General features: G+C 47.1%; 1 protein-coding gene and 1 long non-coding RNA gene across 4 annotated transcripts in view; one reads left to right on the plus strand and one right to left on the minus strand.

The window, feature by feature from the left end:
* LOC120387315 overlaps nt 1-17,672 on the plus strand; it is a 73,569-nt gene that overhangs the window by 39,513 nt on the left and 16,384 nt on the right. The window contains exon 2 of the long non-coding RNA XR_005590116.1: nt 648-979. This is a non-coding gene — a long non-coding RNA (uncharacterized LOC120387315). The remainder of the gene's footprint in view (nt 1-647; nt 980-17,672) is intronic.
* The window catches only part of P2RX1 (purinergic receptor P2X 1), a 33,625-nt gene that overhangs the window by 15,396 nt on the left and 557 nt on the right, over nt 1-17,672 (minus strand). For 2 of the 3 annotated variants that reach the window (XM_039507861.1, XM_039507860.1), the window contains exons 2-5: nt 8,875-9,022; nt 8,016-8,087; nt 4,966-5,035; nt 2,205-2,301 (exon numbers count right to left, since the gene is read on the minus strand). In XM_039507861.1, the coding sequence (XP_039363795.1) occupies nt 2,205-2,301; nt 4,966-5,035; nt 8,016-8,087; nt 8,875-9,022 (387 nt within the window). Of the gene's footprint in view, nt 1-166; nt 230-2,204; nt 2,302-4,965; nt 5,036-8,015; nt 8,088-8,874; nt 9,023-17,672 lie in introns of all 3 variants that reach the window. The other variant, XM_039507862.1, reaches the window with a different exon arrangement.

The raw sequence follows: 17,672 nt of genomic DNA on the forward strand, positions 1-17,672 counted from the left end.
GGAAGAGGCTTGGGCAATACAGCACTAGTGGGGTATATTGAGGTTGCTGGGGAGGGAACCCCTGGATAAACGGGGTAAGGATTCTGAGCCTCAGAGAAGAGCTGCAGCACTGCTTGACCCTGGGAGAGTTGCTGGAAGCCTATCTTTGTTTGGAACTTTGACTTACCCTGAAAGGGGAAGGACCTTTGCCGCAGTGCCTGGAAGACTCTGTGATGGATTTGGAGCGTCTCTGTAATTTATTAATACAGTATGTTGAGATGGTTATTGGCATGTTTACTGTATGACTATATTGGTTTAGATTAATAGGTGGTTGTCAGGAAAAACAAGCAGAAAGGGAAAGGCTGCAGTTAAGACACTTCTCAGCAAACTCTTGAGAGTTGTTAAGAGACGATGCCAAGATAGGAAAAGGCCTGGGAATGCAGGTGATTAAAAGAACTGTGGCAAGTTTAAAAAGGAACATTCTCTCAAGACCGGGGAGAAGTGGTTCAAGGGAACTGACACATGATACCTCATTCGGTGTGTCTGGAGATGTTATGCCTGCCAATATTCAGGGGATGGGAAGCCTTTAGCTAAGAGAGCTGGTTGTTTTAAAATCCTTTTTCTCTAAGTGCTTTGTTCCACTATTTAAAATACTACTTTTGTTTCAGGAAAGCTGTCGGATCCCTGTAAACCATCAATCACAGACTCCTGCAGGGAAGAACAACAGGTACCTGAGTTCAGCTGAACCTGCTGGATAGGAATGGTTGATCCACAGGGTGCTGTAGCCCAGGGATGGTCTAAATGTGGAAGAATTGTGGTAAAGGCAAAAGACCTCAAATGGTGCATTCAGAGAAACTGGGAAGAGGACAAACTTACAGCTAGCCCTGTAACCATGACAGCCCCAACCACTCAAACACACCAGAATCCAAATGGGAAGATTATGACTCCCAGCTCGAGGATGGGGGAACAGAGGCGGTGAAGGCACCTGCTGCTGGATCAGGTAAGCTGCTCTGGCATGTACATCATAGAGCACTTCTGCAAGACACGCCACAGAATTTCCCAGCCATATATACATTGTGAGAGTGTGATGGAAAGTCCTTGGTTGCTGATAAGGGGTGAGACAAATGTGAGATCTGGGAAATTTAAGGAGTTCAAAAAGCTTAAGGACTTAAGGGACCCCACCAGATCATCTAGTCTGAACCCCTGTATATCACAGGCTGCCACACCACCCAGCCCCTGCACACTAAACGAACAATAAATTGTATTGAAATGTGTCAAGCAGGCATGGACTTTTGGGACAATAAGTGTTACATTGATTTTCTGGGGAGTGATTAATGAAAATTCTATGACCCTGGTTATCTGGCCTTTTGAAGCTGTGCCCTGAGGAGAGGGCCATTGATTGGTGATTGCCTGGTCCAGGATACTGGAGAGCAAAGGCCTGTTCTGTATAAAGACACAGCTAAATTGTCCATTTGGGAGGTCTAGTTCCTGATTGAAAAATTGACATGAACTTGTAACCAAGGGAGCAAACCCAGTTGTGGGGTTTGAATGATTGACAAGTATTCTAGGCTGGAGTTGGGGGTGACTTCTGGGAAGTTTTTAGCATGCATGTAGGTTCTTTTAATTTTTTTTATATGTTTTGTCTGTAATGCTTTTCCCCCTAAGAATACATGTGCTTGCTTAGAAAGAGCTGTGTGGTAACTTGCAATGGCTGGCAGTATGCTGCTCAGAGCTCTCGGAGACAGAAAGCAATGCATGGGGGCTGGCCTTTAGGTAGGCTGGCTTGCCAGGGATATCAGACTGGCTGGCAGGGGGCTGTGCAGCCTTAAGACCCCATTCTGAAGGGAGAGTGATGGGTCTCTGCCAAAGAGAGGTGACAATTGGGAGCCAGAAACCTTAAATGTGCCCTCATGGGACCATGGAGGGCGAATATAAGTGCATTTACCCTGAAACTGCAACATATGGCACCTGCCACCCCACCCCACCACCAAGCATGTACTTACTGCTCTGCAAAACTGGCCATGTTCCAAGGTCATGGAGCAGCAAGGTTGGCATTTGGCCCCGTTAGAGTTTTGCCTGAGTAGGGGCTTCAGGATTTGGCTCATGGGCAGCCGTAGTTAGGCAGTGGTCTTGTTCCCAGTGCAATCCTAACCTTACATGCAATACTAGCAATACTTCTCACAACCAAGAAGGGAAATCAGATTGAAAATTGGACCATTTCTTACTCAGGAATCTGATTGTCCTCTTCTACAGGGCACCAGCCAAAAATCTCACAGGTCTTGTTATTGCTGTTGAAATCTACACACTTCCCAGTCATGATACCTGAAGAAGACAGGGTTTAAAGTTCACACTTGCAGTTGAATTATGGGACTGTCCAACAGTTGTAGATGCTCACTGTCAAATCTCACATTATTGAGACAAAGGGTAGCCTTGTGCTCCTAGGACTTGGAAGACTGTTCAAATCACAGCTCTGCCACGGACTCCGTGTGTGACCTTGAACAAGTCATGTAGTCTCTTTGTGTCTCGGTTCCCCATCTGTGAAACAGCGATAACTATCCTTCCTTTGTTTCTTTTGTCTGTTTGGTATGTAAGCTTTTTGGGACACAGACTGTCTCTTACACTGTATGTTTCCAGTACACACCACAATGGGGCCCTGATCTTGCTTGTGAGTAAACAGTAACTAATAAATTAATTAATTATTACAATAGGCCTGGTTGCAAATATCACACACACACCACAAGGAAAGCAATAATGCTGAAGCAGAGCATCTATGAGGCTTTGCAATTCGTCTGTGGTTAATTCACTCAGTTTTAAAACTTTGGGGGAACAATAACACTATCTGCATACGTGGGTCAGATTCACCCCTGTGCAGAGGGTCTATGCAACACTTTAAACCAGCAAAATAGGTCTTGTGCTGGCCTTCTGCACAGGGGTGAATTTCACCTGGCAGACTGAGGCTAAGGGAGTTGGGTATGGCCAAAGAATGTGAGTCCACGGCAAAGCCACAAACAGATGCCAGGAGTTCTGACTCCCCCGACCACTCCAGCAAATAGTTCACTTTGATTGTTAGGAAGCAGTAAGGCTTTGAGGATCAGGAGATCCTGGTTCCTTGTGAGTCCAGATAGTTGCTAAGTTTTAGGAGCACCTGTTGTCACAGATCTAGTTGAGTGGTTTCTCTTAGACATTCACCACACTGCTGTGAAGGACCCAACTGCTGAATCCTGTGAGCTAAAATGCTCCAGAATCTGAACAGGCTCTCTCTAGTTTGGAGTCTCTAGGCACACCCTTAGTAGAGGGTGTGAGACAGAAGATTTGCTTGAGATCCCATAGGCCAACTGCCTGGCCCGGGAACTAATATTGACCCTTCAGACTTCTCATCCTTAACCACACCCTTTCCCAAAACTCCAGCTGTGTGGATGCTCTGGGTTCACAGGTTAACTTTTCAAGGGCATGTGACAGATGTAGCACATACAACACAAACAGACTCTCTGCAAGTTTATAACACACTATTGCGCTTTACATTTAATAGCATGAGAAATACCCAGATCTATACAAAAACAATAAAACCTACAGGCATTTCCCTGCCTCAGTTTCTTCATCACTCCAGAGTATTCTCTGGGCTGGGATGAGAGTACTCTGGGAGTATCCAGGTCTCTCTCATGCTGTGCATTGTCTGTCTTCACCTCTCTGCCATGTCAGCTTTCTGTTTTCTGATGTTGATGGATCCTGCAGCTAAACCACCACCACTACACCTCTCCCCCATGAGGGGATGCCCATCTCCTCCCCTTTCCTGCCTAAAACTTCCTGTGTGGCTTTCTCCGGATATCTGAGTGTATCTTTCCCGTATTCAGTCAACCTCTGTAGTTGTTAAAGACTAGCATGAACACCTGGGTTTTTTTTGTCCTGCATTTGGGGATTTTCTGCTCTCCCACCCCTTCTGCAGAGGGGTAGGAGAAAGCTCAAGACCAGAAGAACCAGTTAACATATTGTCCAAGGTGCTTCCATCTGAATGGTCAGTGGTTGTGTTCTAATGACCTGGGAGGGATATAGCCCTTGTCAGCAAGGATGTGGTCTACGTACACATAGAGGTATTCAATGATACCTTGAAGTTGTCACTACGAAAACTGCTGTATCAGCCAGAATTCAGATGTTGTACAGTGTCCCTGCATCATCACCCCTGTAGCTCTCCCCTACAAGTTTTCAGGTTTACCCAAGTAACCTTTAAAAATGCACAGACTGCAGCTATGGAACAGTGACCCCAAGAAGTAACCAGTTAATGGTCACTCTCTGGTAGATTCTCATCACTCCAGCACGGAATATGGGAGTTGTCTGGAGAGATCTTACTAGGGTCACTCAGATCCCCTTGTCAGCTTCTCCATGTTTATAAGCTTAAAAAAAACCTTGGAAGTCAAAGTATATAATTAAATAGAGTCCAAGAGCATGTTGGTGGAATATATATTAGGAGATAGACTGACCAGCATGCCCCATTACAATCCTGTTTCTACCTTAGTAAGCCATTTTCCTACCATCCTCCTTCATGAAATTATCTTCATGTCCTTAAGATTGGAAGAAAACTCCCTGAGAAGGAAGTTAGGAACACTTCTGCTGCCAATGAGGCACTGCTGCGGAGTGCACAGGCAGATGTGGATGGAATAGTGGGAGTGGTTGACCCTTTTTCCAAAGAGTGGGAACAAGAGAGAATCTTCTCATGTTCAGATGTATCTGACCTTTTCCAAATGGGTTCAACCCATCTCTGCTGACAGGCTGAAATACTGCCACCTTCCTTGCACTGTGAGAAAGTAACAAAACAACCTGTCTAATCCAATCTCTGCATTTCCAATATGCCTCTCATTGTACTGTCTAGACTAAGAATTGAGGGCAGCCTGTTATTCATATAGTAACAAAAGCACATTAGGGGCTTCAGAGACAATGAAAGACAAAGTCCCTGCCCAGAAGAGCTCTCAGTCTTAATGCCTCCCTTCTTACCTTGCCCCTGGCGACTGTACTTCCCTTGGATACAATCACCGTCATTATTGCATTGTCCTGCATCTGGCAGCTGTGATGAGAAAAAAAGACATCGCTCAGTGGCTGGGAGTCAGGTGTCTAGCAATCCCTCTCTATACTGTGCATGGGAAAGCCCTCTTCAATTCCAGTTGTCTTTAGACTAAGGGCTTGTCTACGTGGGGATATTTCTGCACAGCAAGCCAGGGTGTGAATCTACAGCATATAGCATGCTGCACATAACGTTCCTCATAGACAAGCCCTCAAGCTGGGACTTTGCTGCAGAGTAACTTGAGTTATCACTGTTCAAACTAGCCTAGTTCTAGTGAGAGCAGCTACATTGCAAAATAGCGCTGGAGCCGCATTGAGTGATTGGATTAGCAGCTGGCAAATTGTGCTCATTTGAGCTGTACCCTTACTACCTGCTGGGCCAGTCAACTCAAGTTAAAAGCACCACCACACTCAAGGGACTTTGTGTGTGGACAGGACATGAATTGGGGCAACACTGGATTTATAATGCAAGGCAACTCTGCAGTGAAGAGAAACCCTAAACTGGATTGAGAATTGTGCCCTATGGGAGGCAGATTTTCTAGGTGGCCATTCCCAGAAAAGGAGAGCGGAAAATCCTTAGGGAATCTGATTGTCTTCACTGTTGGGCCTAAGAAGATACTGCAGTCCCATCCCCTGCCTCACTAGAGATAGCATCTTGTGAATACAAGTACTACTCCTGGGGGAATTCTGCGTCACTGTGTATGCATAGAATTTATGTCCCCCACAGATTTCTTTGCTTCCCCACAGAAAAATGACTTTCTGACGGGGAAGCAAAGGGAAGCCTCAAGAGTGGTCATGTGACCTTCCTCAGCAGTATGTTTCGGGTGCCCAGGGAAGTCGGCAGAGAGGTAAATCACTGTGGGGCAGGGGGCGGGACTGGAGAAGACCCAGCTGGTGGTTCCTACCCTGTGCTGGGCTCAGCTCCTAGTCCCGGCTGGGCTGGGGAGGTTGGGACTTCCTTTTCCCCTGTAAGGCATCCAGAGCCAGGTCAGACCCACCCCCAGATTTCTCCCCGAGCTGTAGGAAGCTCTGCAAACTCCTCCTCCCCACCGCATGCTTCCTACACCCATTGCTCCTCAGCCACAGGGGGAGGGATCCCTGCACAGGGAGTTGCTCCCCTATCTGCCCAACCCCCGTGCACCCAGACCCCCTCATACCCAGACCCTCCTGCTGGCCTCACCCCCTCCTCCACACCCAGAACCCCCACCCAACAAGCCCCACTTCCCTGCACCACCCTGACGAGCCACTCACACATGGATCGCCACCCTGACGAGCCCCAACCAGCTGCACATGGATCCCCACCCCAGAGCCCCACTTCCCCAGCATCTGGACCCCCCACTAAGCTCCCCACACCCAGACCCCACTGCTGAGCTCTATTGCCCCCACACCAGACTCCCGCGCTGAGCCCCAACCTCCTTCCCCTGGATCCCCCCTGCAGAGTCCCATTACCGTTGCACCCGAAACCCCCCAACAAGCCCCTGTGCATCCAGATCCCTGCCGCACCCAGGTCCCCCACACAGAACCCTCTCAACCCACACCTGAATCCCCTGACACTAAGCTCTTCCACATTTGGATCCTGCCTTGCTGAGCCTACCTGCCCACACCTGGTGCACCTGGCACAAAGGGGCAGGGCCCTGGGGTGTTTCTGGGGCAGGCCTGGTCCTTGGACCAGGGTTGGGTGCAGCCTCACTGCTGAGTCTGTGTCCCGGGGAGAGCTGTACAATGATCTCCCACCTCTGAGCAGCTAGTGGCTTGTGCTCTCCAGCGCCATGCTGGAGCCTCCACATTTATTTGTCAAATACGATTTGCAGAATTTTGCAGAATTTTAAAATATCTTGCGCAGAATTTTTAATTTTTTGACACAGAGTAAAGTACAAAGAAGGCAGGGGGTAAACTCCAGCAAGCTAATCAACTGTAGTAGATAATCCAACCTTCCCAAAGGCCCTGTACTGGTCCTGGTTATATATGTTGGCTGGATTCTCAATGGTGTTCAAGGGGATTTGCATGCTCAAATTTCCATTTAAAAATTAATGGGCACTTGAGCATCCAAATCCTTTAAATGGCATTAGAAATCTCAGCAGACTGCGGAGATTGAGCCAGGTGACTGTTGCAGGTAGCTGCAGAAGACCATGTACTGCAACACAAGGTTTCCTTGCAATCCTTTTGGATTTCTGAGACATGGCAAATCCTGTGGGGAGGATGGAGGAGGCTGAAAATAGATTTGCTAATGAGTTTGTCAGTACTAGGGATGTTTTATTATGGAAGGCAACTGTAGTACAGTGCATCCAACACATTAACTGTAGCTTTCCCTTGCATTATAAACAGCATATTTCTTTGCCAAAAATCTTAATATCCATAAAGCTAAAGATCAGAAGCTTGCTACTAGCAAATTGGTGGGAAAATAATGGGCTGTGTTACCCCCGAAGAGAGGGGACTTTGCTACTACAGGGAACAATTCCACCCTGGTGTGTCTCTTATCCATTAGGGAGGAATTCTTTGTGAACTGACTTGCCTATCACAAGGCATAGAGGAAACTTGTGACTCCAGGTTTCTTATTGAAATAACCAGCCAAAGCGAGACAGTTCCAAAGTCTCATCATTGGTTCAGTGGATGGGGCAACAGACTAGGAGTCAGTAGAGCAGCTATCCCCAGATCTGCAACCTTGAGCAAGTCTCTTCCCCCTCTGTGCCTCAATTTCCCATGATGATACATGATGGATTAATACAGTGTGGTACAATAAGAACTGACCTGAAGCTTCCACAAAACTTGGACTCAAACACTGAGGTGTGATTGAGTTTGGGTAAATTCTCTACAAGTTCTTTCATTTGGGGGATTGGCTGGAATTTTAGGCAAATATTTGGGATGTGGGGAGAGGCCTGATTTTTTCCCCCTGAATTTATTCACCCATCCCTAATAAACCTAATTTAAAAAAAAAAGAAAAGAAAAAAAGAAAATCTCTGCAAATATAAAACAATTCTATTTACCTCAGGGCAAATATCCTGCTTCTGTCCGCGGGTGATAATGACGTTTGTCATTACCACAAATGAACTGTCCCCCTACAAAGAGGAATGCGATCAAGTCAAAAGTGGAAACTTATTTTCAAGTGAGTCATCATGGTGCGGGGGTTGTTACTGGGTGTAAGGTGTTACTGTTATGCAAAAACCTTCCATCTGACCATGGCCCAGGCAGTAAACAACCCCACCTAGAATACATACTGCCCATCTTTCCTCCCTTAGGCAGACTCATCCTTAACCCGCTTACCAACACCGTTACTTTAAAGACTTAACCAGATGGTTGCTCATGAGAGGCAGGCAGTCTCTCCCATGGATAGTAGAGATGCTACAAGGGGGAGCAGTAGGAGGAAATAGAGGTGAAATATCACCCAGTCAGATAAGGAGATGAGGGACAATGGGGCCAGCAATGACTATCGGTGATGTTTTGTCTCCTGGGGATACATCATTTTGGGCTGCTAATGGGTGTTGCACCTCCCCAGAGCCTCATCAGCAGTTTAGACCCCCTGGTTTGGAGAGGGGACAAGGAACCCCCAGTAAATAGTAATTAGTCATGAGCTGACGGTAACCTGTAGTCTGATTTTTTTTTTAAAGAGGTGCTTCACCTTCAGCTCCTATTGACCTTAAGGGAAGTGGCAGATGCTCAGGACCTCTAGAAATAAGGCCCTTAGTGTGCTGCAAAACGGATGCCCTTTCAGACAGTGGTAGCCCAGCACATGCTGCCAATTCACAGAGAAGGCTGTAGAGCTGAAGAGTCATTTGCTGGTTCCCTCTCCTCCGCAAGGTGCCAATAAAGGACAGTGATTAGAAAAAAGCCCTCCCTCCTCCTTACCTGAGGTGGGAAAACATAGTCGGCCACGTCCCAGATGTGTGGGCCTATCCCGCTAATGTTAGTAACAGTTAAACCTTTGAGCTTCACCGAGACCGAGCTGATGATGCCGTCCTGTGACTGATAACCCTTCTCATAGAGGAAAACCCACCTAGGCAAACAAAGTCATTCAGATGAGTTACAGAACATCACTTTCATTAGGAGTACAGTGGGGTATCTGTTTTTTGTTTAGTTACCAGGATGGAGTAGACATAGAATGGGCTCCATTTGCAAAATGGGAAAAGCACAGATATTTCAGAAGGAGGAAGCACAGTGCAGCGGTTGAAGAACAGTACTGTGTTTGGGGACCTGGTTCTGTTCCTCATTTTGCCACTGACTCCTTGTGTGACGTTGGGCTTAACCGAGTTGCCTAAGTTTTCAAGCATTGCCTGGTTTCTTTGGGTCTCCCACTTTAGAAGCCAAAGGCCTGACTTCCAGAGGTGCTGAGCATCCCCAACACTAGGTCTGTGATGGCGCTAGCCCTTCTGAAAATCAGACTCACGTGGCTTCTGAAGTTGGACACTTTCTGAGGCACTCAGAAGTAGAGGCCAAGCTAGAAAATTTGATCCTTAACCGAGTCTACAGGTTTCAATTTCCCCATCTACAAAATGAGGGTAACAAAACTTACCCATCTCACAGCAGTGTTGTGAGTCTTAACTCAGCCATGTTGGTAAAGTACTTGAAATTGTAGATGGAAGGCGCTATAGGTAGATTTGAAAAGCATTATTACGGAGTTATTTCTGTGCAAAATATCTTGAAATATATTTTGAAATTCCTGGTGGGGAACAGGAATTGGTTCAATTCAAACAGCAACCACCCCGAAACCCACTCAAAATTTGAACCTAGCCCAAACCAAACTTTGGTGTTTAAAAAAAACTACCATTCCTTTTTGCACGACCCTGCAAGTCCTGGTCAGAGCTTGGACCAGAACCACGAACACCTAAAATACCTTCAAGGAAGGTTGTTTTGAGAGACTTTTCAGCCAAGTCTCTCACACTTGCAAGTGCTATATTAATGTGTTGCAGATCTTGCAAGTCTAGCTCACATAACAAGTCTACTGATTCCACCAAGGATACTTGTATGAAGAAGGGTTGCAGGAATAGACCTAAGCCAGAACCTGTATCTTGAAGGTCTTTCAATCTCTTCTGTAGCCTCTTTCATCTATAGGCCTCAAAGTGCTCTACAGAAACAACTCTTTCAGCCTTACTACACCACCACAAAGTGGGGAAATATCTCCTCTCCCTTTTCAAAGATTATAAAATTAGGAATTGAAAAATCTAAGGCAGACAGTGTTAGTCAGAAAGTCCTAACTTACAGTTCTCTTTTCTAACCACTTCCTAACACGACCCCACCCCCCACCCCTTAAATTAATGTCAGTGTCTCCAGATTTCAACAACGGCACAAAAGGTGTGATAGTTCCATAAAGAAAGAGATCTACAAACTAAAATGCATGTTCTTTACCTATGTGAATTCGGCAGCTTTTGTGGATGGCATGGGTTGATTTTGCAGGAAGTTAGCCACAATGTAGTCTGTGTGGGGGGTGAGGGATCTGCTTGAATTTCCCTGCTCTTAATCTGAATTTGACCTCATGATCAAGTGTGTGACGGAACCCTCTGTCAGACGAAATTAAATCAGAGCAACATTGAATGGTCTAAACATCACCCTGTCTCACAGTGCAATGTATGGTTGATGTAACTCAGGGTAATGATTAGCCAACACGTGGTCTCAGCTGACAACTGGCAAGCTGAGGATTGCGGCAGTAAGTTATGTTAGTCAGTTGTCTAAATATTAGTTTACAGATTACTTTATGAATGGTTCATCACATTTATATGGCCATTAATACTTTCAATATGGCCAGATTTTAACATTAATTAGCATACTACATGAACAAACTGTCTTTTAATTAACTCTGAGATATTGTAAACAAGGCCAGGTGACCATTTTGGGTTGAAATCCAACACTTCGTGGAATCATCCACATAAGAGTCAATCAGACTAAAAAAGGAGCGATCTGGTTTTCATCCCCTGCAGAATGTGGGCATGGATCCCACTAGCTCTGGCATGCAAAGTGAGGGCTCTGCTGGGGGCGTTTTCTAGGAGAGCATAGAGGCAGCGGTGGTGAACATTGGTCATTAGCTGCGGCGGGTGCCTGTAATTGTCCTCTGCTGCCTTCACCATGTGGCTATGTCAGAGGCTGCACTCAGCTGATTAGCATATGGTGTTAATAATGTGTGAATTTCATCCCTTCCATTTTTGGGCACTCTGAGCATTTCTCTTGCTGAGGGAAGAACTGCATGGTAGTTTAGGGGAGTGGAAATGAACTATAAAGCCCCTAGGATGCCACTTCAAATCCAACCCTAATCCATTAACCTAACCCACTGAGTGTGGTGCTGTGTCCCCCTGTAGTGGTGGCAGGACTGTATATAGAGGTTGATGAGCCTGCTACAAACATGAATCTTCTATCTCAGGAAAGAGAGATTCATGGTTTTCGATCCAGAGATCCCAGGTTCAATCCCTGCTGCTGACGACCCATCCAGCAGTGACTAAAAGGCTGTTGGGTGGCCTCCACCGAACAAGACAGTGGTCTCAGCCCAGCTCCTTGCAGACAGATGCCGAAGCAAAAATTCACATGCATCACCAGTGTTTCCCTTTTCCCGTCTTAAAACTACAGCCATAGCAGGCTGAAGAGCACCAAGTTTTTAGCAGAGAAGCCAAGAACAAAAGGGCCTGCTTCTATGAGAGCCTCCAGCAAGGTGTTGTGCACCTTGAACTCCCATTGACTTCACTGGGAGTTGAGGGCACCCGGGGCCTTAATGAGCACAGAGACTGAACTGCCCTCTTAGCCATTCAGCTGGCTGGGAAAGCTCGTACTGCAGCTGTGGCTGAGGGATTTCAGCAGTTTCCAGTGCTGTCACATGTAATGTATTCCCTATTGAAATAAAAAGCAAATGCATTTAACAAAAGAAGAGATGGCCCTGGTGCCTAGAGAGACATTACAATACCCATAGCCCCAGAGCATTAGGCAGGTCTGCAATACTTGCCGCTCATTAACAGAAAGGTAACGTTCCCACAGTGACAAAGGACATTCCCCAGACCTGAAGAAGAGCTCTGTGTGGCTCGCAAGCTTGTCTCTCTCACCAACAGAAGTAGGTCCAATAAATAAAAGATATTACCTCACCCACGCTGTCTCTCTAATAGGGCTAAAATGATGCTCTCTGCCTACTGAGTCACAGAAAGCAACACTTCTACAGGGCCAGCTCTACCAGATTTAGTAATCACCTGTGCAGCAACAGCTTTAGTGCCTGGCTGCTGCCTGGACCCATTGCAGCATGTTTCTGGGGGCTAGATGAGAAAGTGACTGTGGGCCTGTCTTGTAATTTTTCTAAGGCAGTAGATGCTCAGAGCCAGTGTAGACCTGCTTCAGTAGATGGGGTTGTACACTTGGACTAGGAACCTAATGCCATCTGTAGCCAAACAGAAGGGGAACAAGAAGAATGCCTTGGTTGTGCCAAAATCTCCAGCCCAGGTTTCCTAAACCTTGCCAGGGCCGGCTCTAGGTTTTTTGCCACCCCAAGCAAAAAATTTGTTGGCTACCCCCCACCCCAGCCCTGGGCTCTCATACCCCCCACCACTGCCCCCTGCCACCCCAGCCCTGGGCTCCCCGCCAACAGTGCTGACTCCCCCCTCGCCTCCAGCTGGTCTGGCGCTGGCAGGATCGGAGTAAGCAGTGGGGGTCCCGGGCCCCACCTCAGCCCAGGGTCCCTCCAGCCAGGGCTCCTGCCTCCACGACTGGCCGGGACCTGGGATGGCAGAGCTGGGGATCACCCCGGCAGGGGGCTAAGGAGCTGGGGCAGGATAGCCCTAGAGGGAGCGGAGCCCTGGAGAGCAGGATGTGGGCCCTGCACAGCAGCGCCCCGCCCAATATGGTCCTGCTGCTTCTGGCTGCCCTGCTGCAGTCCCTGGGCAGCTTGGGCCGCTTCACTCAGCCCCGGCTGCGGCGCTGAGGGGCGGCCGCCCTGCAGGCAGCTCCGTTTGCCCCAAAGGATGGCCCCCAGCCCGAGTGTCCCCTGTTCGGAGCCTGCCCGGCCCAGCCACACGGTGCGGGCGCTGCTCCCCCACGGCGTGAACCACAGTGGCCCCAGGACACCCCCCCGCGCACACTGCTGCTGCCAGGGCTGGCTCTACGCTTTTGCCACCTGAAGCACACACCAAAAAAAAAAAAAAAAAAAAAGGATGGCCGGAATGCTGCCCCTGAAAATGTGCCGCCCCAAGCACATGCTTGGTTTGCTGGTGCCTAGAGCCGGCCCTGAACCTTGCCACCATAGCTAGGGTGCTCAGGCAAATAATTGATGGATCCTAGGCAAATGAGTGAGCCCCCCAGTTTTTGCTGCCTGTAGAACTACTTGTCATTTAAAAGACCTTTTTCTAAGTGTGTATATGGGGGGGCAAGGGGTTGGTTTTGAAAATGAGCCTTCCTGGCAGAGGCAGCAACTGGGAATCCAGAGGGAATTGAGACTTGTGGTTCTTGCATATTTTACTGGTAAATATATCTATTCCAAGATTCTCCCGGCAGTAGAAGAACTGCATATCATTCTCTAGCATGGCTGGGACCCACTGGAAGTGTGGGAAGAAGAGTCTTATTGGTAACCAGACTTGCGTTTTAGTTTTCTGGCATAGGATTAGACAGTTAGAAATCTGAAACTGATATTTTTCTTGTGTGTTCCCACACTAGACCAGGGGATAGAACATTGTCTGCATCTTTCCCTCAGCATCACTGTTGCTTGTTAATTTCATTGGGTGACCCCTAGTTCTTGTTACCTGAAGGGGTAAATAACACATCCTTATTGACTTTCTCCATACCAATCATGATTTTATAGAGCTCCATCATATCTGCCTTTAGTCATCTCTTTTCCAAGCTGCACAGTCCCAGACTTTTCAAGCTCTCTTCATATGGAAGCTGTTCTATATCCCTAATCATCATTGTTGTTCTTCCTGAAAGCTTCTTGGGGCAGGAACTGTCTTCCTAGGCGTGTACAGTACCCAGAACAATGGGTCCCTGATCTTGGGGCCTCCTAATGCTACTGTGCTATAATAACTTCCTCAATATTTGGAGATGCTCAGATTGAGGATTTGGGTTCAGATCCAGCTGGCTAAGCCTCACTGTTGCTGGGGCTGGCAGGAACAGGATGCATCGTATCTGCTACCTGCATTCTGTACACAGCACACACCAAGACAAACAAATGATCATTTTTTCACATGGTGTAAGCTAATGCTCACTTCCTTCTGAACCCTCTCCTTGGTAAAAGAAACCCAGTAGGACAACGGGAGGGAAAATACAAATGAAATAGCATTACAGTCTCACCATAGTTGGAAAAGTCTCTGCATGTAAACTTGTCAGATTAGAAAAATCCACAGGCCCATGCAGTAATGACTGCATGTGCTTGGGGAGCATTGATAACTCTATTTTAGGATGCACATAGATAAATATAGGGTACAGAGGAAGAGGAAGCTACAGAGATATAAAGCTGCCTCTGTTTTTGTCAGTGGGCTAACCCCAACTTTGCTTCTAGCATGAGAACGTCCAAGTCCTGTTGCTACTGAAAACTAATAGACTCAAAGACTCAGCGACTTTAAGGCCAGATGGGACCACCATGATCATCTAGTCTGACCTCCTGCACACTACAGGCCACAGAACCTCACCCACCCACTCCTGTATCAGAACCATAACCTCTGGCTGAGTTACTGAAGTCCTCAACTTAAAGACTTCAAGTTAGAGAGAATTCATCATGTACACTACTTTAAACGTGCAAGTGACTCATGCCCTGTGCTGCAAAGGAAAGCAAAAACTCCCTGGTCTCTGCCAATCTGACCTGGGGGAAATTCCTTCCTGACCGCAATATGGCAATCAGTTAGACCTTCAGCATTTCAGTAAGACCAACAGCCAGACACCTGGGAAAGAACTCTATGTAGTAACTCAGAGCCCTCCCCATCTAGTGTCCCATCATTGGCCATTGGGGATATTTGCTGCTAACAGTTGCACATCAGCTACATGCCACCATAGGCAGTCCCATCATACCATCCCCTCCATAAACTTATCAAGTTCAGTCTTCAAGCCCGTTAAGTTTTTTGCCCCCACTGCTCCCTTTGGAAGGCTGTTCCAGAACTTCTCTCCTTTGATGGTTAGAAATCTTTGGTCTAATTTCAAGCCTAATCTCCTTTAGGTCAAGTGGAAACTAAAGGTTCTATCTTTGCTATCAATTACTACTATGGCTGAATATGCAGCAGTTGGTGTCATTGCAATATCATTTCTTCCCAGAGGCAGGCAGGATACCCAATACCATAATAATTGCCCAACAAACTGTTCTTCAAGAGAACTGGGCTCATTTACATATGAAATGTAAAAATAACCCTGCCTGGCAAACTTACTTTCAAAGATAAAAGAAGTCTAACTTCCTCAGGCTTGTTCATTAAGGGAGAATATAGTTAGGATCTGCAGAAAGTTGGGGAAACAGGAAGAAACTCCTTCAGACAGATAGTGCAGCTGAGATGCTGAGCACTTGTGGCCATTAGAGGCTACAGTACATGTAATCTGGCATGGCAGAGATGGCCAACAGTCCACAAGCAAAAGTCTCCCACACACAGAAGGAGCTTTTCTCCCAGGCCCAATGTTGGAGTTAAACAAGTTTCACCCTTCTCAAAAAAAGGGTGGGGGGAAGGGGGGTTAGAATTACCCTTCTACCCACCTGGCAGCCATTTTTATTGCCTATGCTGCCAGCATATCATGGTTCGTGCCTTTATTGCACCTACCTGCTGAGGTTTAAAAAAAAAAAAAAAGAGACTGGATTCTGGCTTTGGAGCCATGGCATAGGCTTTCCTGCCTGTTTCTCTCCAATATTTTGCAGGCCGTATTCCCCTCCCCGACTCCTCTGGTTTGTGTTCACCCTTGATCCCTACATGGAGGCTGAAGCTATCCCGTTCTGCAATAGCCCTACAGCTCAGATTTGAAGATGGGGCTGGTCAGAAAAGAGTGGGGCAGGGAAGGACCAAACATCATTTCTGTTCTTTCATAGAAAGTAGGTTTTTTCAGCCACTTTCCAGACAGCAAATCTGGCAATCCAGGGCCTGCAGGGTCCCAATGGCAGCAATTACTGTTCTCACCACCATCGTCCCCCCATTGTGAGGCTGCTGCCCTGCCTCTAAGCAATGATTATTTGGGGATAAAGGGTATGCACTCGCTGCTCCTCATGCAAATGCTACTAATTACACATCCACAAGAGTTAAACAAAGCAAAGCATCGCTCACAGTTCTACCTCACGCCATTAGACATGCGAGGTAACAAGCCTTCTGCTGTGGGAAACTAGAAGCCCTCTGGCAAGTATTTCCTAAGAGGGATTGAGGTCCATCTTTAGGACTTTGTCCATCTTCAGCGTACGTGGGGGAAATCAATATTATTCCATCACTGAATACACCTCAGCAGATCCATCCCCCCTGGCATAGAGAGGTGCAAATAGCTATGGAAGCAGGAGCCGATCTTCTACTCCCATTCCACCACTGTAGCCCTCCTTCAAGGCTCCCATCCTAGAAAGGTAGTTTAAGTTCCTTTGGATGCTCCACAGCAGCCTCACCAGGAGAGGCTGCAGCAGATGTGCTGAATCTGCCATGCTCCTTATCTGGTCTGCCCTGAGATGGAGGCTGGTGCAGGGACTTTACTGCCTACATTAGTGTATTTCAGCGACTGCGGTGGCCCACATGCACTCTGAATCATACGCATACTCTGTGGTGAGATTGTTCAATATGTGGCTAGGCTCACTGGGCAAAGGGTGCAGAGATTCTGACCTCTTTTTGAAAAACACCCAGTGCCATGCTACAGAGTTTGATGGCTGCCTGGGGGCAGCCAGTTCAGTAGCAGTTTTTAGAAACAAACTTGTGGTGAAAACTTCCCAGGCAATTCAGGGCACGTGAACTCTTGCTGGAAGATCCTTCTGCAGCTCTAAACACCCAGGATCAGGACATGCCTTTCAGTTTGTGAGGAGCTTTAGACACGTTGCTTTATTTACTCCCTGTCTAAAACAGTTTCTGCTGAGCTCTAGCTGCCTTCAGGTCCGGCCTTAAGCACAAACAAAGCAAAGCAGACATTTGCGCCTTGCTCTTTTGCTCATCTGCTGCTCATTCTTTAACCCATAGGCTGTTCTTACCTCCTTCTTGGGAAGCAGGATCAGAGAGGGAGGAAATGTATGGCCTTATTCCCCTCCACTCCTCCTCCTCCCTTTTTCAGCTGCTTGGGTCTCACAAATTACAAAGTTTAGGGTTAATATGATGAAAATAGTAACAGCAGCAGGCATTGAGGGCCTGAACCAATGACTTAATTGGCTTTGGATCAGGCCCTTATAGAAGGCCTTTCCTCCAGTGAGCTTACTATGATTTATGATGTTTACATACTGGATTGTTACACTCATCACTGACATGCAGCCACCTTTGGGGTTTAACACAGCATCTATTTAACAGTGCAGTGCAACACAGCTCAACAAACAGCTCAGGGCAAAATGAATACTGTTTTCAGGTGAAACTGTTGGGAGACTGTAAGGAGACAAAATATAATTACTCACAACATTAGAATCTAGCTAATGCCCCTGCTCAGGGTGTCTAAGGATCATAAGCGGCAATGTCTCAGCTTTACTTCTCATCCAGAAGGGGGCCGAACAGAAATTCCAGTAGCCAAGCCAACCAAGAACTGAATGTGTGGCAACACTAGCATTGACTTAA

The sequence above is a fragment of the Mauremys reevesii genome, linkage group 20 (genome assembly GCF_016161935.1).
Source record: "Mauremys reevesii isolate NIE-2019 linkage group 20, ASM1616193v1, whole genome shotgun sequence".
NCBI classification, from domain to species: domain Eukaryota; kingdom Metazoa; phylum Chordata; order Testudines; family Geoemydidae; genus Mauremys; species Mauremys reevesii.